A 21,979-nucleotide genomic window follows, 5' to 3' on the forward strand; every position below is an offset into this window, starting at 1 on the left:
CCCCTCCGTCCCTCCGTCCCGTGAACACCACCACGCTTGCCTCATCCGGACGCTTTCGGGGTTCCGCCTGGATCTGCGCTTCCCCAGGCAGAAACCCTTTTCTTTGCTCTGAAATAACCGCGTCCCGCCCCCCTTCGGCCCCGCATGTCCGGCTGACACGCGTCGCTGCCGTTTGTGCGTCCGCCTCGCCCACCGACAGTAAACTCAAAAGCAGAAATGCGCCGTTCTCCTTGGTGATCGCACCCCGAGGCCCGGCACTCGGGGGCTGGCGAGCGTTTGTCGGATGATGACGGGTGAGGACGGGCCCTTAGGTACCTGCCGGGACGTCTCGGCGTCGCCACAGGGACCACACACCCCGGGCAAACTGGGGCACTCGCCGAACGCTGGCTGATGCCCAGCACGTGCAGCCCCGACCACGGAGCCCAGAGAGCGGAGCCCGCTCACGCTCAGGCCGTGCGAGCCGGGGTGGGGGGGGCTGCGACTCACGTGGGGGGCTTTGCCGGGGGCCTGCAGGAGCCTCCCGACAGCACAGGGGACTCTGCCGGCGGCATCTCCGGCCCCGCTGGCTTCCGCATGTGCCTCCCCGTCGTCACGCGGCTCTGACAAGTGGCGAGGGAGGCGGCCTGGTTGGGCACAGGGCACCCCTGCTGCCGGAGGACGCCCCTGCTCAGCTCCGCCTCACTAACCCCGAGTCCTCGGGAGGGGCCAGGAAGCTGAGTTGTGAATAAAAGTGTTCGATCTCTAGGACACAGCTTAGGATGGACCAGAGTGCCAGGCACGGGCCTTCCACGGGCCGGGGGACCCTGGGCCAGCCCCCCTCCCTGCTCTCACACCCCGCCTCACACGTCCAGAGTCCTCTGGCGGCCTAGAAGCCACTCAGTCACACACAGGTGTCCGGGTCTGATGACAGTTCAGAGAGTCGCCCAGGGGCGTCTCCCTGTTTAAAGAGCACTTGCTTGTTTCTCCGACAAGCCGGGCGCTGGCCCTCCTCCCAGGAAACGCATCTCTAGCCCACGGGGCTGACCGAAGAGCCCGGCAGGGGACATGGGTGAAAGGCTCTGACTGAGAAGCCCACCCAGGAGGGGCCTCCCCATGCCTGGCCTGAGGCTCCGGGGTAGGTGTCAGGGCCCCACTTAGAGAGGGCCCCGAAGGCCACTGGACAGCCCCTGCCCCGCCACGGCGGGCCTGCTCACCCCGGAGCTGGAGTCGGGCCCCTCGGGAGGCCCTGTCTGCCGCCCAGCCCCTCACGTCTCAGGGCAGAGGTGCTCGGGGGATGCAGTGTAGGCACCTGCGAACCCGTGCACCTGTGTCATTCACATACACCAGCAACAGCCGAGGACAGCTCTCTGCTGGACCAGACGTGCCCCACGTCCCCACAGCACGGGAGGGTTTCGCAGTGGCCGGAGGCAGACAATGCTGGCATGCTGCCTTCCACTCTGCACGCGACTCCGGGGGAGACTGGGGCCGCCCGGGGGCCGCCTGGGGACATGCGGAGCGAAGATTTGTTTTGACGAAGAAGCAGAGCCTCACGCTGTGCCCGATCACAGGGTCTCCCCGGCCAGCGGCCTCCCATCGGCCCCAAGGCTGACAGTGCCCCTGGGACGTGCCACCTGGCCCTGCCCGTGGCCTGCTGTAAGGGCACCTCCCTGGGGCCCGGGCCCCCCGTGCCTGGCCCTTACCTCCAGCGGGACGACCTGCATGAGGATGGCGAAGTTGGTGAGGTGTGAGCAGCGGCAGACGGAGTGGGCCAGGCTCCCCTCGGCGAGGACACAGCCCTGGTTCGACCAGACGCCCTCTCCGGAGCTGCGGACACGGGAGAAATGATCAGAGAGGGCAGCAGCAACCTCGGAGCCCCTGCCCCCCAGGAGGCGAAGGCGCGGTCACCGCCCTGCCACGGTCACGTGGGCGGCACCTGGACCAAACCCAGTAAACAAGGACACGTCCTCTGACGGCCCGGCGTCCCTGCCAGGGCATCTCGGGGCTCCACGCACAGGGACACGTCCAAGCCTTGGTGACGCCGGAGACATAAAGTGACCCAACGTCCACCTTGGGGACTGGATTGATAAAAGGCGGGAAATACCAAGACGGCCGAACGTGTACCAACCAGGGCGAAACCCAAAACGCAATGTATCACGTTAAACGCATGAAACAAAAGGTCATCCTTTCTGTGACCAGAACCATGAATTACATATAAATTATTGAGAAAGCTCCCCAGGGCGCTTATCTCCAGAGAGCGGGGAAGAGGCCAGGATGCAAGGAACAGATTCGCTTTTTCATAATGTTTCGCTTTTTAACGGAACAACGTATCAGCGTATTACTTGTCCCGCTTCTTACAGTATAAACCGAGACGAAAATGACCCCAGGCAGAGAAGCTCGGCTGAGCCTGACCCTTATGCCGAGGATGCGGCAGTGACAACTTCCTCCCCTCTGCTCTCTCTGTACTTCCGAATTTGAACAAAGCATTTCAATGGTTCTTCCCGGAAATTGCCACTTGGCGTTATTGGTGAAGGCTCGTCTTTGGCGGGGACCTTGGGAGAAAGCGCTCATGAAGCCGCAGAAATTACAGGCTCCGGTTTCCCTGTCCTCCGTTCAGCTTTGACCGCCGCGTCAGCCGGGAGTGCGCCGGGGCGGAACGTGGCCGCCCAGCTCGGTGGCCGATCCTCAGTCCTGCAGCTCTGCCGCCCGCGGCCCAGCGAGCGCTTTCACTTTCTGGGACAGCGTGTCCCCGTGAGGACGCCGTGTGGCCGTGACTCTGGGCGGGCCTTGGGCAGGGTCGTCTGGAGGGGACGGGGCAGCGAGCATGGAGCCTGACGCTGGGCCTCCGGACGGCAGCTTCGGGGCGGTTCCATGGTGAATGGGAGGTGGGGACACTTTGCAGAGAGCACAGGCCGGGCCACTGGACCCTACCCGTTTGAGGGACACGACTCCACGAATCATGTCGGAATCAAAGGGACTTAAAGATGGGGTCGTGTCCTCCTCCCTCCCCCCTGTTCTCCTTTTGGTCCAGCGTCCCCAGGACCTGGAGCAGCGTCCATGGGCCGGCTGCCGTGCTGTGTGCAGCACCTCCGTCCGTCCACCGACGGTGCGAATGACATTCTTCACCTAGAAACTTAACAGGCGTCAAATTAGGTGGACACCCCCTGGGGGATGGAAAAGGTGCCTTCTGCTATGCAAAGGGTGGCTGAGAATCAAAGACCACGAGAGTCACATGTCCCCACATGAAGCCGCGAATGCGTGGCAATGCCTTATAGCCCCAAGTGGCAGCGCCTCTGCGTGGGTGTCACGATCCCCTTTCCGGGGAGCCCGTGAAAACAGGGAGGCGGGCTCCCTGCTCGTGCTGAAATAAATTAGCCGCGGAAGCCAGGCCACGTGGTATCCGGGACGGGGAAAATGCGTGTGCCCCTGTGACCAGGGACGTCTGCGTTTAAGCAGAAACGCGCACATGCTTACATAGGACGCGTGTGCATCTCCATGTGATAGAGATACTCACATGGCTCAGAAGACATGACGGCAGAGCAAAGTGTGGGGGAACCACTCAGAGACATGAGAGTAGACGGAGCCACGTATTTCCTTTGAGCACAAAGATGAATCGCACCTGAATTTTTGGGAGCGCGCGCTAAAAAAGCCCGCCCGCCCACCCCCGCGCTTACTGCTGGGGAGACCACGCGAGGTCCCGGGGGAGAGCTGCTCTTTTATAATGTTTTCCTTTATAAGAGAACGATGTGTGGATAGATCGCTTGTGTTAGCTCTTAAAGTGCATGGCTGGAAGAAGAGCTGAGTGAGAACATCCTTCAGAAATAAAAGAGAATACTTCATCAGACAAACGCACGTGGATGTGTCGTGCCGCCAGCGACTCGCACTACAAGCAAACGTAACGGCGTGGGGCACCAGGCAGAAACCTGGAGCCAGACCAAGAAATAAAATAGCTACGAAGGGAAAAGAATAAAGGTAAATATGCAATTATTGTTTTCTTCATTTCACTTGCTCGAGGAGATAATTGCTTTAATTATCTGAAGCAAAATTACTAGCATTGTGCTGTGCGTTTATAGTATCTGTAAAGGAAAAACATATGGCAAGAATAGCACGAGGGATGGGCAAAAGGAATCGTGAAAAGGTTATTGTAGCGTCTTAGAATATACGTGAAGTGATACAATGTTCCTTGAAGGTAGACGCCGATGAATCACAGACATACATTCCGTCCCTCTAATTAAAAAAAGGTATCGTTAGCAGTCAACGGTGAACATAAATGGCGTCGTAAAATATACACCCCCGAGTCCAAATGAAGTAAGAAAAGATAACAGGAGAAATAAAGATAGAAAATGAGAAACCAGCGGGCAAGAAGGCAGATCGAAATCCAGCGACGCCAATAACTGCATGAAATATAAATTATCTGAGCATCCTGATGGAAAATAGAAAATTCCAGATTGTATAAAAATGCCAGATTAGTCATGCGCCCTCTAAAAAGATCTCACCTTGGATATAAAGATTTCACTGGATTAAAACAAAAGGATGAGGAAAACGCAGCCTACGAACACAAATTAAGAAAGCCAGAACAGCTACACTGACGCTAGAGCACGCAAACTTGGGAACAAATGTGTCCCTGGATAAAGGCGGACATTGGATGATGACAAAGAAGCCAATTTTCCAAGAAGATGTAACAATTCGAATGATATTTGTACCTAACAATAAAGCTTCAGGATACATTTTTAAAAGAACCAATAAAACGGAGAGAAGAAATACATGCATGCATGTTACGGTTCGAGAATTCACACTCCCTCCTCTCATTAATGGACAGAACGAGAAAAGTCACAGAGTCACGGGAAATCTGAACCACACAGCAGCTAACGTGACCTAACTGACAGAACACTCCATTAAGAATGCATTCTTTAAGGGTACGTGGGACACCCACCAAGGCCGAACATATTCTGAGTCATGAAACAAGTTTTAACTAATCTATAAAAGCAGAAGTCATCGAAGGAATGGTTTCGGATCATAGAAATATTAATTAAAATCGGTAGCAGAAAGATCTCTGGAAAACCACCCAAATGTTTGAAAGATACAACACACTTCAAAACAGTACACGGGTTGAAGAGGAAGTCGTAAGGAAAATCAGAAAATATTTTGAATTTAATGTAAATGAAAACGACGATATTTGTAGTTTGCAGCTAAATCAGAGCTTACAGGAAAATCGATAATGGTAAATGTTTAAGAAAAGAAGGAAGGTTTTATGTTAATAACTAAGCCTACACTTTAAGAAATTTAAAAACAGAGAGCAAATTAAACCCAAAACGAGCAGGAAGAAGGAAATCGAGCAAGATAAGAGAGTCAATCAATGAAATCGAGAATAAAAATGCAATAAAAAGCAAGGAAACCAAAAGTTGTTCTTTTGCAAAAAAAACAATAAAACGGATGAACTTCTAGTAAGAATGACGAAGGGGAAAAAGAGAAGAAGCAGGTCGAGCTATCGAGAACGAAGGCAGGACATCACCACAGACCCTACGGACACGCGAAGAGCCGATGAGGGAGTCCCGTGCTGCACAACAACTCTGTGCTCATAAATTAAACACACTTTGAACAAATTCTTCAAAAACAAAAAACAAACAAAAAAAAACATAAACTGTCTAAACTCACAAAGAAATAGATGAGCTAAATAGCTCTGTATCTAACACAGGACTCAAACGTATATTTTAAAACCTGCCAACTAAGGCCGAGATGAATTCACTGGTGAATTCTAACAGCTACTTCTGGAAGAAAAAATATTAGTGCTACGTAAACCATTCCAAAATGTACCTTGTACGAAGATACCACTAGCTTGCTACAGAAACCAAAGACATTACCAAAAAGAAAAAGAAAAGCTACGGACCAATGTCTTTCGTGAACACAGACACCCAGATCCGCCATCATTCCAGCAAATTAAATTCAATGACACATAGAAACACGATACCCCGTGACCAAGGGAGCTTTAAACCCAGGAACGCAAAGCTGGTTCGGGCTTCGGCTTTATTTATAGTCACTCGAACCCAGAGGCAAACCCCACACTCCCCTCCTGGAGAGCAGACTCAGCAGCACAGCCACGTGAGGGGGCGCGCGGTGGATGCGGGCCACTCGCGGAGGGCGCGCGCCGCTGTGAGAAGCCAGGCCGACAAGGCTACGCGCTCTGCGCTTCCATTCCTACAGCCTTCCTTGCAGAGGCAAATGACAGGGACGGAAGACAAGTCCGTGGTCACAGGGTCCCGGGGGTGGCCGCCGGCAGACACGGGAGGACCCTTGAGGCTGATGGCATTGACCAGCAACTTGATCGTGCTGGTTACACAAATATAGTCCTTTGTGAAAACTCACAGAACTGTGTAACAGAAAGGGTGGGTTTTCCTGAACGCCGACTGTGTGCTAAGAAGTAATGTCTGGGAAAGCAGACGGGGGACGCGGGCACTGCAGTCCCGGGGGCGGCCACCTCCGGGAGCTGAGAGGGACAGGACGAGGTGGCAGTGACCTTTAATATCGTCTGGGACGTTTCGGTTGTTTCATTCTTAAAAATAGGAACATGCTAATAATTACAGATCTGGGGCGCCGGCCGCCTGCATTCATACTCGTGTCTGTTCTTAAAATGTCTTCGAAATAGAACCAACAGGCCGCGTGGGTCTCTCCAAACCCTGTTTCCCCTCTTCTATCCATGACATCCTTCTCTCTATGAGCAGTGCCCCAAAGAGCAGGATAACTCTTTCTGGGAAAATGTGCTTCAGAATTTTCATAATTTACAAAGAGACCGATAAAAGGGCTCTAACTGGCTGGGCGTGGCCGAGGCAAACCCCTGAAATCACGGGGCCGTCACCCATGCTGTAGCCGGAGTGAGTCGCATTGTTTAAAGTCGCGGTCAGAGAAAGAGACCAAAGATAAAGGTATTTGCCGGCCATTACGCAGGATGGGCTGCTCTCTCCCACCACTGGCGGAGTGGAGGGAAGTGGGGCCAAGCAGACCCGCCGCAGCCCCCAGCCCAGGACCTCGAGTGTCTGGCGCTCTGACGGACGCAGGCCTTCTCTGGGGAGGGGGCCTGGCCAGCAACGGCAGCGGCGCCCTGAAGCAGCTGTGGAAGGACCTGGGCGTGGGGCTCGGGCGCAGAAGCCAGGACGATGGGGGGTGGGCGGCCATCGGGGTGTGGGCCAGAGGCTCTGGGTGTGTCCTGTCTGTCTCTACGGAGTTCTAAGCTTTACATAAAAACCCAGCCTTGAACGGTCACTCTGGCAATACGGCACAAGCCAGAGGGCCAGAATGAGGGGCTGGGAGGGTCTGTGACCTCCGCCCACCCCCTTCTCTCGGTCACCGAGAGCCCCTCCCTGACCCAGCCCCTCCCTGACCGCAGGGACCCGTCTGCCCGCCCTGCTCAGCATGGGAGCTTCGCAGTGGGCTCCCATCCAGAGGGCATTGCAATCAGAATGATGTTAGCAGAAGCCCCACATGGCGGGCAGGTGAGCCCATGCAGGTGCGCTAGATGGGCTCTGGGAGGGAGGGTACGGGGGTGCTGGGAAGAAGGGCGCCCCTGGGCCCAGGACCAAGGGGCAGAGGCCAAGGGCTCACGGGGTTTCTGCGGGGACCGGGCGCACCCAAACAGCATCACCGCCCTGAGGCCTCGGCGCCTCTGCAGAGCTGGGTACTGTTTTCAAGGTCACCCTGGGCTTCAGAGGCCGTCCTGAGAGATGTCCTCACGTGGTCTAGAGAGAGGCTGCCCCAGCACCCCCTCTGGCCCTGCCCGAAGCCACAGAGGACGAACCGTGTGGCTTCCAGGAACGGGGCCCCAGATCCGGCCTGTGCTGAGCGTGGGGCTGGACGCCGGCACCACGTGCCCCTCCCCCCTCCGCCCTCCCCCGTCCCACCCTCCAGACGTACCTGAAGTCCAGGAAGGCGCAGTACAGGAAGACGCGGTTGCTCTCGTTGGTGGCCTCGCTGTACTGCCTGCCAGTCTGCAACGAGACGCGACAGCTTCGTGACACAGCAGGAGGGGCCAGCCTCGGGACAGCGAGGCCGAGGCCGCTGATGCCCCCCCCCCCCGCCCCCGTCCACCAGAGACGGCCGGCCCGCAGGCCTTTGCCGTGCCCCGCCCTCCCTTGAGAACGCTTGTCCCCCAAGACCACCCGGCTTCCTCAGGCTTCTGCGCCCAGTCGGTCCCTCAGAAGCAGTCCCCTCCCCGCCGTCCAGAGCCTGGCCTCCCCACCCCCGGCCGCACGGCCGTGGCCCCGTCACCCCGCAGCGGCCTGCCCCGTCTTCGCGGGCTGATTCGCTTGCCGTCTCCCCCTCTAGAATGTCACTGCGCAGCCCCAGTGCCTGGCACACAGCAGGTGCCACTTAACGTCTGCCGAATGAAGGGACAGAAGGGCGGACAAGCAGGCACATCGTGCCCGTTCCCGGGACAACCGTTCTCTCCTCAGATGTCCTGGACTCTCCTGGACGCCAGCTCAGGGCCCCTGGCCGCAGCTACTCTGCCCTAAACAGGACACTTCCAGTGACTGTCACCAGGAAGCTCGGGGCCGGCAGCTCCACAGAGAACCTGGGCTGCTCGCTGGACAAACGGCGTCTGATCAGTTCCTGATCAACACGTCAAGTGCCTCTAACTTGACCCCTCAGCACTCAGGCCATGCTGCCGCCCAGGAGCTGTCACTGTCCCCCATGTCAGGGACACCCGCCCGGCCGCCCGTCTGCAGGGCCAGGCGGTGGGGACACAGCCCTCCCCAGCTGTCCTAACTCGTCGCACACAGACTCTGCTTTCCCGGGCGGCACGCGCGGGCGGCGGCAACATGACGGCCCCCGAACCAGCGGGCCCTCCGGCACCCCACACTGCACGATGTTCCAAGGCCTCCCCGTGGGCACACATGACCGCACCGCTGCTGCTCACTCCTGCCGTTGGGGCCGGACGCGTCTCCTCCCTCCGGGACACGGGGCTGTTTTAACACGTCGCAGGCGCTGGAAGCCACCTGTCCCCGGGGACCCCGCAGGTCCCCGGCCAGAACGTCCTTGCAACTGTGGCCATCTGCCATGTCGAACGTGTCACCTCCTCCTTGGGGAGGCCTTTCCCGCAGCCACCCCACAGCCCGCTCCCTTTACCTGTCTCCACAGCACCGGACAGCGTCTGGCACACCCGGGCCCTGATCGCTGGTCCCACCCGCGTCCCCGGCTAGGACAGCGCTTCCCGGGCAGGGACCTCTCCGCCTTGATGCCGCTGTGCCCAGAGCCCGCGTGTGGCAGCTCACGCGGGACCTGACTGGCCAGTCTGAGGGCTGCAGAGCAGGGAGAGGCGGGAGCCAGACCCAATGCTCGCCCAGTGCCTGCGCGACGCCTCGGCCTGCCGTGCCTTCGTGCCCAGATGGCGGTGTCTGCAGCCACTTGGCACCTCGGAGAGTCCCCGGTGGGGGACACTGCGACGCGAGGACCCCACAGAATCGAAACTGCAACTAGGCACCTGGAGGGCTCCACCCGGCGTCCCGGTCTCCGCGGCCCTGGACCCGCACCCTCCAGGACGGCCGCGCGCGCCCTCCACAGCGGGAGGGGCGTCTGCGTGGTGCTCGCGTCACGTAGCTGGCGTGAGCCGGGAGTGGGGAGCCAGCGCCAGGCCCCGTCCGTGGGTGGCCCTGAGGGCCGAGCCGGCTGCTCCCGCTCCCACCCTAACCCCCACCCTGACTGCCCTGCAGGCGACCTGAGGATGCAGCCCTACCCGGAGCCAGTGTGTGGCCGGAGGCAGGCTCGTTCCGGGGCTGAGGTCACCCCAGGACAGAATCCCCACCCCGCCCCCACCATCCATCTCCGTGGGAAAGCAGATCGCCTCCTGCGCGTCCGGAGTTTGCAGCCGAACTGGAAGGGAGGCTGAGCGTCCCCAGGAAGGGGGCCTGGAACGCCGTGAGCCCTCGAGTGCCTGTGTTGAATGAGGACCGTCCTGTCCTCACCTGGCGGCCAGGGGCTGGGACATGGGGTGCCTCGAACCCCCGAGTCCCAAAGCTGAGGGACCCTGCAGAGCTCTGTGGGGACAGTGAAGGCCTCTGACAGAGGGCTGGCCCCGACCGCACCAGACACCATCACTGGTGTGTCCGATGGCTCTGGGATGTCCCGCCTGGTTCCGAGGCCCCAGGAACACTGTCTTCACCGCCAGTGTGGGGCTCTGGGACCCTCCACTGGGAATTAAATTCCAAACTGTGGTCCTTGCAGTCCGCAGATGCTCCTCGTCTGTGACCCCTCAGGGCACTGGTGGGTGGGGCGCGGCCCAGGGCCCCTGCTCACCACAGGTGGCCTCAGCCTGTCGGCCTGGGAACAGTGAGGGGACCACGGAGGAAGTGGCTTCCGTGCCTCAAGCGAACTGTGCGTCCCCTGCAGGCCTGGCAGAGCGGCTGCCTCGAAGTCGCACACGTGGCACTGGCCAGGCGTCCCCACGCCCAGGGACCTGGGCCGGGGAGTTCTCTGCGGAGAATCCGCTAGCTCGGGCCTGCCGTTTCTGCGTGTGGCATTCCCAGCAGTGACAGAGGTGGGGACACGGACAGGCGGAGCATGAAGCAGGCGCGGAAAGCGGGTGCGAGCACTCAGGGACGAGGGCTGCCGTGAGCCACCGAGGGCTGAGCTGCAAGCTCAGGACAGCCGGACGCCTGAAGTTTTGGGATTTTGTCATTTTGTGCTCTGCCTGACTCTGGGGTCGTTGCTGTGGGACGTGTTTCCAGGTCGGTCCACGTGGAATCGAGCCGCCCGCCCTGGCCTCGGGGGTCTGACCTTCAACTGCGCCCGCCCCACCCCCGTCCCCCCGAGGAGCAGCACAGAGACACCAGGCGTCCCCACAAAGCCCCAGGGGGAGGCCCCCGCCCCGGGCCAGCGGCGACTCAGAGGGTGTCTCAACGCTGGACTAGCTGAACTCCGCACGGGGGCCTGGCCCGCGCCGCTTCGCCCGCTAAGGGGACCGCAGGTGACAGCCTCGCTCTCGTCATGGTGGACGGTGCGTAATGGTCCCCGCCCTGCCCCTCCGCTCTGCCCGCCCGCCCCTGTGCCACCGCGAGTCCTGGACGTCCAGCGCAGCGGGCGGCGACGCCCCGGTGGCTCCACACGCACCCCGTTCGCACCCCAGGAGCGTGTTTGCTTCTCACAGTGCTGCTGTGTGGTCTGGCCCCGGACCCGGGGAGGCGGTTATCTGGGGGGGTCCAAGCCTCCCCCACACCACCCACCACGCCGCCCCACCCACCCGGTCACGGTGCAGACTCGGCTCTGCCACCGGCCGCTCCTGGACTGACTTTCCTCACCGACGCCTCCCGCTCAGGACTGCTGGTGTCAGAAATGATTTTTCCCCAGACACTGGGCTTGAATTTTTCAAAGATGTTCCACAAAGTCCATTTCCGTGTTACTCATCCTGTGATGTGAGAAGCGGGGGAAGAAGCCGAGCGGAAACTCCGGCCTCTCCGGGACCAGCTCGGCGCCCCCCGTGGCCCCTCCGCCTCGCGTCGGGCCCCGGATGGCTCTCCGCGGGGCCTGGGCTCCCGGAGACTCCTTCACACAGCGTGAGGAACGGGTGCTGGTTCCCAGTCAGTCATCCCCGTTAGGGTCTCGTCCCCGATGCCACAGGCTGGACTTCTTTCCTTCCGCCAGAAAAGCTTCCTGGGTCATGAACTGAAGCATAACCTTGAACGTGAGCCTGAACACGGCTGCTGAGGAGAGGTAGACGTGGCCTCCGTGTGAATCAGGGCCCTCAAACCGGGTGGGGGAATAGGGTTTTCGCAGCACAACAGAACAGAACTCGGTTCACACTGGAGCTGGAGGGTGTGCAGGCGACCAATCGGGACCCCAGCGGGCCACCCCGCACGTGCCAGGGAGCGTGACGCATTATTTCTGTGCCGGTAACGGGAATGCTTTACAGGGTCATGAAACTCCAGCGCACCTCACAGCCCAATTCGGCTGCTGATAGCAACACATCACGTCTGTGGTCTCGAACCGTCGTGTACACCGCCTTGCAAATCGTCACCATCCGTGAACGATGAGCAGTGTCACACGTAGAAGACACCATGAGTGTGTCAGCCCGCAGCTCGCGTCAGAGCCGCCAGGGGTGAGCGGCGGGGACCCGGGCTCTCACCAGCGTGGGCCGCGGTGCGCGATGCGGTTCATCTCCTGCTTCCCATTTTCTCGTTTGCTACTCTGTTTTTTCAAGTTCGTAAATAAAATAGTTTAGCCCAAATTTCTAGGCCTGAAACACCCACATGAAAAAAAAAAAAATTCTAAAACGGGCTATAGAAAGCCTTTCCCCCTGAAATTCTCCCCCCACATATTAAACGACAGGTCTTCAAAAGCGTGAAATCCTCCCTCTCAAACGGATACCAAATGAGCACGTTTCACAGACGTCGCTGACTCGTTCCTGAATGAGGTCACCACCACGACGCCACTGTCACTTCAAGGGAAAAGCTGGAAGAGCCCCACGCACGGGGCCACCGGGAACACGGGGAGACGCTTCGAGGAGACAAAGCCACCCACACCGGTCACACCCGCAGGTGACACTCGTTTGACCGGCTGCGTCCCAGCGGGCAGGACGCAGGACGCAGCCTGAGCAGGGGAACGGGGCGCAGATCCCCTCGCGGGATCCCAGAGGGCAGGAATCCGCCCAGGGCCCCCGCCGGGGCTCCCCACCCCGGCCGGGCGGAGCGCTGGGCAGAACGGGGTGGCCTGAGCAAGCAAAGGCGGGGTGCAGAAATGAGCGAACACAGGGCTGGTCGTGCGGAGTGGCCTGAGCGTGGAAGGAGGGTGCGGACGCGGGAGCAGACAGGCCCGCGCGGGGCCCTGGTGGGGGCAGTTGGCCAGGGGAAGGACGGCCGAGACGCGGCGGAAACCAGCTCGGGGACGGCGTCGGAGCCCGAGCCGAGGGAGCAGCTGGGCTCGGTGCCGGCGACAGGACGGCCTGGCCCTGGGCACGGGTGTGGGGACGTCACGTTTTCTGGGGCCGGCAGAGTCCCGGGTCAGTCTGCACTAGAGACAAGGGCCGAGGCGCCTGGGCACCTGGCCGCGTTGCCCGTGGCCGGCTGTCCCCTGCAGGAGGGCTGAGTCATCGGCAGGTCCAGCTGCCAGGCGATGCCTGTCCTCCCCGGTCACACCTCACACCTGCTGCTCACGAAGCCACAGACGTCCTCCCCCGAGGCCACCACGGACGGACGGCGTCTTCGCGTCCTGGTGTTGCGGCTGCTGAGACGCTGTCTGTGCCCACTTCACTCTCTGTCCCCAGACCCGGCTGCCAGGGCCAAGCCCATCGACACCCTCCTCCCGACGCCCCTTGAAGGGAGGAGCCTGACCGTCCTGCCGCCTGCTGGGGCCACCGGAGGCCTGGGGGCCGTCTGATGCTCCGAAACGGCACCGTCGGGGGGCCCAGCACCCCGGAGGGGTGGTGGTGACGGGAGGGCTCACGAGGGGACGCAGGTGAGTGGCGTGGCCGGCGCTGCCCCGCGTCCTGGTCCTCTCAGAGCCCGGCCTGGACGGACCCGGGGCGGGGTCCAGGGACGCCCATGGCCACGGCCCTGCTGTCTGTCCCGGCCACCGGAGCGTGTTGTGCGCTGCCCCAGACAGACAGGGCGCCCAGACTCCACGCCCGCAGCGGGCTCCTTCCCAGCTCCCCTCCCTGGGTCCCCTCCCCGAGATGGGCGGGAGGGGGCTGCACCGGAGCCGGGGCTGTGACGGCTCCCCAGACGCCAGCACACACCGCAGCCTTCGGCGTGGGAGACGAGGGGCTGGGGACCACCCCAGGTGCGTCTGCTGCCGTTGGCTTCGTGGTCGCGGCCGCCGTGGGAGAGTCCGCTCCTCCTCTAAACAGTGCCTGGCTGAGGCATGCTCGGAGGTGGACTCCCGCCGCGCCCAAGGTCTCGCCTCGGGAAAGTTCTACTTGTTACAGAAGTTTCCAGTGTGTTAAATCTCAGTGGGAATTCACTGTTTAAATGTGAACACGCGAGCTCTGTTTGGAATCAAATGCTGGGAAAACACGGAGCGTGTTCGGCTGTGGTGTCAGTAAAGGGAACGGGGAGACCCTCCGTTCCCGGGGCGTGTGGGGACAGCCCCAAACCTCACGTGCGACCAGCAGCAGGGGCACGAAACCTCACGCCACCACCCCGAACGCTGTGGCAAGCTCCCGATGCGGCTGACAGCCAGGGTGCTCGCGGACTCCGGTCTTCGGGTCGCGAGCTGGTCCCACACGGAGCCGGGGACTCCCGGCTCTGCTGCCCGCGCCCGCAGCCGGGAGCCCCGTGGCCTCGTGCCCGGCTGCAGAGCGCCACGGCCTACTCGCTCCACGCGGGGAGATGAGGCCAGAGGCCTCGCGGGACCAGCCCGGGGTCACGCGGCCCACAGCATGAGCTGGGACTGAACCTCTGGGCCCGCGCCGGGGCTGCGCCCCTGACCCCGCAGCACGGAGCCCGCTCTGCCGGGTCTCACTCCGCCTCGTGCGCCGGCCCCGCCCCGCCCCGGGCCTGGACGCCGGGCCCCTCGCTGCCCCCGCGTCCTCCTCCTCCCTGTCCCCCTGCCATGGTCCTGGCTCGGCCTCAGCGGGGGGCGAGGAAGATGACGAGGTGGCGGTGTCCCCTCCCCCAACGAGCCCGTGAGTACAGGAGGGTGGCGGGAAGGCCTGCTGTCCTCGTCCTCCTGGGGGGCGGGCCGCGTGCCCAGCCCTGGACGAGAACCTGGCCCCACACGGGGCCCCGAATGCGGGAGTGTCCCCAGGTCTGAAGACGACCCGTCCGGCCCGCAAACACGGACGGCTCCTCAGAGGACCAGCACCCTGTCGTCACAGACAAATTACCGAAGATCTGGGCGTTGGCCAGGCGTGCCAGGCTCAGCCTCTGGCCTGCAAACCCCTCCCCACCGCAGCACGACTCCCCCGCCAGCCACCCCTGCCCCTCGCCCTGCCCAGAGGCGGTGCCACCTGGGAGCCCAGCCCCGTGACGCGCGGTGGCACGTGCAGGCCCTGCGATGCTGGTGCACCCCCTCGGGGCAGGGCGGTGGAAAGAACTGCTCTCCCTGGGGAGGGCCTCAGAGATGACCCGGTGCCCACCCACGCACCGTCCACGTCCAGTCACGCGTCAGAAAGGCTGCCGGCCGCTGGCCCGCGGGGTCCCCTCAGCAGACAGGAGGCCCAGGCCGTTCACCCAGGCGCGGGCAGGACACAGGCCTGTGGCAGCCCACAGTTCTCAGCGGTCCAGACCAAAGGCCTCTGACCGGCCGCCAGCGGAGGCCACGCTTCCTGCCCTCGAGGTGGACGCTGCAGGTGGCTCTGCTGACACACCACATGGGGTCCCGGGAGCCTCCTGCGGGGGGACGACAGGCCCTGCAGCTCCTCTGTCCCCACGATGAGTGACAGGGAGGTGGCACGTGGGCCGTGGGGCTTGGAGGTCAGGGCCCCCGTCCCGAGCAGGGCTGGGGCCGGGCCCATTCGCCTCGGAGAGAAACACAGGCCCCTGTTAGGCCGCTGCCTCCGGGAATGTTGACGATGACGAAGGTGAGTTTCCCGTGACACCAGACCCCCCACGCAGCAGCGAGGCGGGCGTGCTGGGGTCCCCACCCGCGGCTCCTGTCCGGGAGGGCTGCAGCCTGGGACGGGACCCCGTGCTGCTCGGTGGGTCTGGCGGGTGGTGCCAGCCACGTCCACACCTCCTGGAGAAGGCCCGTCCATGGTCACCCCTCGTCAGGGCCACAGAAGAGCCGGCCATCTGAGCCACCGTCCTGACAGCCAGGGGGTACATCACGGACAGAGGGTTCCTGGACACCCCGCCGTCCAGTGTCCCTGGAGCGGGGCACGTCAGAGCCGGGAGAGTCACCTGAACCACGTGTCTCCTGGCTGAGGGTCAGTCACCTTTACCCCTCGGGGGGGCACATGACTGCAGAAGCGGCTGCCCGTCACCCCATCGTCACTGCCCGAGATGCGCGTGTCCCCTCCCCGGGCTGTGTGAGCCGCAGCTGATAAACCGACCTCGCTGTCGTGTGGCCAGCGGCCAGTGTCCAGCCGTCTTCACGGCTTGAGCGCGGGACCACACTGTCACGCACCCTGCTCATACACCCAGCTGTCGCGGGCAAAGCCGCCCGCGTGGGCTCCGCCTCCGGTGACCGCGTGCCGTGTTTGCACGGCGGGCGGAGCCGCACACGCCCCGGCGCACCAGCGCGGCCCGTGCCAGAGCTCCGGCCAGCGAGCCCAGCCCCGTCCCTACCCTCCGGGCCAGGGCCAGGGCCCCGTCTCCTTCCCAGAGCTGGGCGGGGGACGAACGGGAACTGACACCTCGGGCCCCTCCTCGCGGAGCCTGTCCCGGCCCCCGGCCCCCAGCCCTCCCCGCCTTCTTTGCCCTTGGCTTGGCTGCGAGTTGGCTCGGTGAGGACGGGGCTCCCCTGGCACAGGAAGGGCTGGCCCCGCTTCTCACGGGGTGCAGGGCGGGGACTGGCCACGCTGGCTAAGGAGCGGCCACCAGCGCTGCCGCAGACGGTCGTTATCAGCAAGGAATGCGGCCGCCCCACAGGCCTCGCAGCTTTTCCCAAACACACCCCGGGTCTGGACCGTGTGTGACGCTAACCAACCTTTAACGGCCGCCAGTAAATCAGATTATCGATCTGGCCCAAAGCCGCCAGATCTGGCTCGGACGCCGCTCGCTCGGAAGAAACACAAGCGCGTGTTTGTGACCGGCAGGCGGCAGCCTGTGCCCCACGCCCCTCCGCCTCACCCAGCAGCCCCGGCCACCGAAACAAGCCACCCCCGAGCTGCCCCAGAGCACAGTGTGGCATGTGACGTGTCCCCCGGTGACTGGTACGTGGGGCGGGGCGGGGGGGATATTAAAATCAAGTCGTCTTCGGTGTGTGAAGCGTCAGCCACAAAGGTGTTTTTCAGATGGAGAACAGGCCGAGGCATAAACCGTGTTGGATTTTTTCTTTAACCCTCCTCCCTCCCTCCTCCCTCCCTCCTTCTTTCCCCCCACTCAGCGACAAACAGTTGCTAAATGTCCACTGCAGCCAGGGACACAGAGGGGAGGGACAGGAAGCTTCCTGCCTCAGGGCACACGGGGACGGACACGCACAGGATACACGCTATTCGGACGGCGGCGTGAGCCGTGCAGGGCAGTGACCCTGGACGGGCGCCGGGAGGGCGGGCGCCCGCTTCACCGCATTTCACAGTGAGGCGCCTCGCGGACCCGCTGAGAGACGAGGCTCTTCTGACCAAAGCGACAAACCAACTCTCGAACAGCCCAGTGGCGCCCAGTGTGGGCCTCCTGCGGGGACAGGCCGCGTCCTCTAGGCCGCCCCGTGGCCTCCCTGACACCGTGCCGCCGTGCGTCACCGCTCACTTGTTCACAGGTCCTGCATCCCTGGCCCTGACACCAGGCCTGGAAGCACGTCGCTGCCCCCCACTCAGGCCCCACCCCAACCCAAGGGCCTCCCCGCACCCCCCACGCATGTGCTAGTCAGATGCCCTCCGGCCCGAAGGAGGTGACCCAGCGTCCAGGCCCCGCTGCGTCCTCCTGCCCTGTTCCCGTCCCGCCTCGTGCCCCCCACCGGCTGACCTCGCCTGAAGCAGCAGGGACACTGCCATCCCTCAGACACCCCTCCCACGCCCGCCCCGGAGCCTGGCCGGGCACAGACGGGCGCAGAGATGTCCTCTCCGGGACCTTCAGCGTGTCCCCTGGCCCCTGTGTCCACCGAGGGCCACAGTCAGGGCCTCAGGCCTTCGCGTGAGCCTCATGGACCCACGCACACGCTGCTTCTCCACACGTGGCGGGAAGGTCGGTGTCCTGCGTCTGAGGCAGAACACGCACCATCGCGCCCTGCGGCCTGCGGGCGGGAGAGGCCGGGCCCGTCACCGTCACGGCGGGAGCGGCAGCGTCCGGCCCCTCTCCCGAGGCTTCCGCTCGTGCCCAGGGTGCTCGCGGTGCCCTTTGCCCGGCCCGCATGGTGCCGCCACAGTGGCCACCCTGCCCAGCATCTTCCTGCCCGGAGCCAGCCCCCTGCGGTCCTCAGCCTCCCTCCGCCCGTCCCTCCCTGAATGCCGGAGGCACGGTGTCCACGGCCAGCTCCGGAAGCAGGCGGGGCCGCAGACGATGAAGGGGGGCCTTTAACTGCCCCTGTGGGCGCCACGCGAGGCCTGATTCTCGGACTCTCCCCAGCGGCCAGCACCCCTGAGTCTGTGCTCTGTGATGTCCCTGCCCCCCGTCTTGGTAAGAGCGCGTGGGAACATGTGAGGGCGTCCCTCGGACACACCCGCCTCCAACGAAGGTCACAGCTCAGGGGTCCACAGGGCAGGCCAGGGGGACGATGGCCCCTCCCAGGGGCACAGGGCGCAGCCACCACGCCACTGTGCCCGCCCCACCGGGGCCCCGGCCCGCACCGCCACGAATGCGGGCTCCCGGAGAGAACCTAGAAACGCAGATGCTGAGGTCACTTCCCCACCCGCACAGAACGAGAAGCGGTGGCATCGTGGGCCCTGCTGCTCCGTTCCTGTGGCTGAAGAGAACCGCGGCTGACCGCGTCCATGAACCACCGCGTCCACAAACCACCGCGTCCACGAACCACCGCGTCCACGAACCACCGCGTCCGCGGACCACAGCGTCGCCAAGAGCCCCGGGAACTGGTGCTAATGATGTTTTCACTGAACTGGGGAGGAGAGTGACTGGCCGAGTGAACAGCTGGCAAGCGAAGGGGCTGTCGCGACCGTCTCGAGCGCTTCTCTAGTGGACACCACCGCCTCAGGACGCGCTGGGCAGGGGGACCGGAGAGCCACACCAACCGCGGCTGCTGCAGCGGCAGAGTCACTACAGAGTGTGGCCGCTGCCCCACGGGGAACAGGTAGGTTCGCAACCCCAAGCCACCTGGCTGCCCCCTCACCCTCCAGGGCACGGAATGGTGGCTGGTGCCTTGGAAACATGGCGAGGAGCTGAACCTCCTCGGGCCCCACGCCGTCCAAACGTGGCACAGATGTGCTGAGCATTGTGACAGGTGCCCGGCGACTGGCTGTCCTGGACCCAGACACGGCAGAGCGGGCACCCCGCCTCCACCGGCACCCGACAGCTGTGCGCTCAGCAGACCCCGCTTATTTAAAGTGAGGGGCTTGTAGAGGGGGGTCCCATTCCTGGGCTCTGGATCTCTTCAGGTTAACGGTGACACACTGCGGTGTCACACGCCCAGCTGGCTGCATCCACGTGTGGCCACACCGCCAGGACGGGGCGCTGGTCCGCGGAAGGGGGAGACGCCTGCCCCTCAGGTGAGGGGTGACGTCCTGTGCCCCGGCCCTGACACACGGGAACGGGCTCCCCATCGGGCCCCAACTCCACGGGGAGAAGTAACGGGCCCCACGTCCGCCCCGGCCATCAGGGTGGAGGGTCTGCACGCGGGGCGTCTCACGGCCTGGGAGTCTGTCTGCACGCTCTGCGGTGCCGGCTGTGCACACAGCTTCCGGCCACTCCCCCGAGGGTCTCGGCACCACTGACGGGGAGGGGGCCCTGCAGGGTCCTGTTGTCCCCTCTGTGGTGACAAAACAGTCCCCACGGCCCCAGGGCCTGCGGAGGTCACTTTGCTGGCAGAAGGGGCTTTGTGGGTGTGCTAGGTCAGAGACCTGAGGTGGGGACCACGCTGGATGGATCAGAAGGGCCCGGTGTCATCACAGGGTCCTCGTAAGAGGCGGCGAGAGGCTCTGAGCCACGGAAGGCTCTGTGACGACCGAAGTGGGGGTCAACGGGACAGATCCGAAGGTGCCGCCGTGCTGGCCCCAGGAACGTGCGTCTCACAGGGGGACAGGCGCCCCGCCAGAGCCCCCGGGAGACACCGTGACCGGCCTGGTGAGACCGAGCGAGGAGGGCCACCGCGTGGCAGAGGACGGTGACGTCGCCGTCCTAAGCCGCTCCGTCTGTGGGGCCCAGCACAGCCCTCGGAACCCAACGCACCCCGCTCCCAGGGAAACAGCGGACACGGCGACAATATAAAGATTTTCGACGTGCACTCAAGTGGCCCAAACCGTCCAAATAAAAAATCAGGGCGGAACTTTGCAACAACGAGCAATGAGTCGATACGGCGAGAGGCAGGGCTCTTAGGAGCCAGCAGGAAGCAAACCGCATGCACGGTGAGAACGCGCGCGGCCAGCTCCCAGGGGAAGGCGGCCGGCCGGCCTCGCGGATGGTCAGCGAGGGGCGAATGGAAGTCCCAGCGACGACGCGGCTTCTTTCTGCCCGTCGCCGGTCGATGTGGGGAAATCGGTGGTCCGGCCCCTCTGGTGACAGTAGAAACCGCCACGCTTCCGCAGGGCCGTTTCCCGCTGTGCACCCATTTTAAGATGCACGTCACCGCCGACAGCCCGAGATGGCCTGGGAGGGCAAGGCGGGGGGGTGCCTCTCGGGGCCCCTCGGAAGGACCTGCTGGGCGGCCGAGCGGCCGTGACAGCGAGGACTGCCACGGGGACAAGCGAGTGGGGAGGACGCAGAGCCGCACGGGGACGACGCGCTCGATCTATGACTCGACTGTGACAGAGCCACTCGGTTTATACCAGAGGTGGCACTGCAGGGGCGGAGGAGCTTATCCCTTCACAGCGAGGGAAGATACACGGAGCTCACACAGGGCACCGGGAGAAGGGCCGTGGACGCCAGCGGACGGGACGGCCACGCGGCTTCGCGTGCCGTGCGAGACCGTCTTCGTGACCTTGGGTTAGGCCAGGTCCTTGACCAGGAAACAAAAGCCACTAGGCACAAAAAAGACCTTGACAAACTGGGCTGCATTAAAATTGAAAACTGTAGCTGTAGCTCAGCAGAAGACACCCCACGAGTAAAAAGGCGAGACCCAGGCGAAAAAGATAATTCACACACCAACAAATGACTCACGTTCTAAATCTAGTGTATACAGAACGCCCCCCGAAATCAGTGAGAGATAAAATCAGACAACTCAATAGAAAATGGGCAAAAGATTTGAATAGCATAGATGAAAAAGCACATCAGAATGTTCGAGACTGTGAAGAGGTGGCTGACTTCCTTAGCCCCTAGGGGGAGGCAAGGAAAAGCCGGAAGGAGCTGCCGTCGGCCCCCAGACGGCTAAGCCGGAAACAAGAGGTGGCAGTTGGGACGCGCGAGTGTGTGTGTCCGTCCGCCGTGGGGAAACTGGCCGGCTGGCGTCCCCGATGCAGGTGGAGCACACGTGTATCCTACGGCCCAGCAACGCTACTCCAAGCTGGACACCGAGCGGCGATGCATGTGTCCGTCACCACGTGACACATACGTGTCCAGCAGCACTGCCCGTGGCTCCCGACGGACCGGTGGGCGGTGTCTGGGTGGGTGCTCTGGGGGCCGGCCGGGTCCTGAATCCCGTCTAGGGGCTGATTTTCTGGGCGTGTTTGTTCTGTGACAACGTCATGCTGCACACATATGTGCGTGCCTTCCCGTTAGTGTGTTTGCTCTAATAACAAGCCTGCTTGTAAAGTGGCTGGGGTAAGCTGGACTCCATTCTGACGCTTCCATACGTGATGCTGCTCGCTCCCTCGGTAAGCAAAGGTAAGTCCAGCTTAACTGTCCAAAACACAGTTAAAATCAAGAAGAACCAGGCGATCCCACTTCTAAGGGACCTGAAAGAAGTAACGAGAACACAGACGGCTCGTCACAGTGTTGCTTACAAGAAGGGAAACATGAAGTGACCTAACGGTGACCGGCGGGAGGGTGAGGAAGACCAGGAGAGGCCGTGAGAACAGGGACATGGCTACGGGTAGGACGTGCAGACGCAGACAGGTGAGATGCAAAGCGGGAGCTGTGACCGAAACAGCCCGTCAGCACGGCCCCACGTGCAAAGCTGCATGCACCGCACACGTGTGTGCTGCAGAAAGTCCCCGGGGAGGCTGTCGGAGCATCGGTATCCGCTGTCTCTGGAGGGGGGACTTCAAGTGATGCCGAGTTACAATGGGTGCGAGTGTGTGTACATGCGTGTGCATGTGTGTACAAGGCTGTCAGTGCGCGTGCATGTGTGTGAGTGCGCATGCATGTACATGTGAACA

General features: G+C 62.5%; 1 protein-coding gene across 2 annotated transcripts in view; it reads right to left on the minus strand.

Moving 5' to 3' along the window:
* The window catches only part of ADGRD1 (adhesion G protein-coupled receptor D1), a 92,553-nt gene that overhangs the window by 27,428 nt on the left and 43,146 nt on the right, over positions 1 to 21,979 (minus strand). For both annotated transcript variants that reach the window (XM_039879212.1, XM_039879211.1), the window contains 2 exons: positions 7,882 to 7,955; positions 1,680 to 1,803 (listed from right to left, as the gene is read on the minus strand). In XM_039879212.1, the coding sequence (XP_039735146.1) occupies positions 1,680 to 1,803; positions 7,882 to 7,955 (198 nt within the window). The remainder of the gene's footprint in view (positions 1 to 1,679; positions 1,804 to 7,881; positions 7,956 to 21,979) is intronic.

Source organism: Pteropus medius, unplaced genomic scaffold (assembly GCF_902729225.1).
Source record: "Pteropus medius unplaced genomic scaffold, Ma_sr-lr_union100, whole genome shotgun sequence".
Lineage (NCBI taxonomy): Eukaryota > Metazoa > Chordata > Mammalia > Chiroptera > Pteropodidae > Pteropus > Pteropus medius.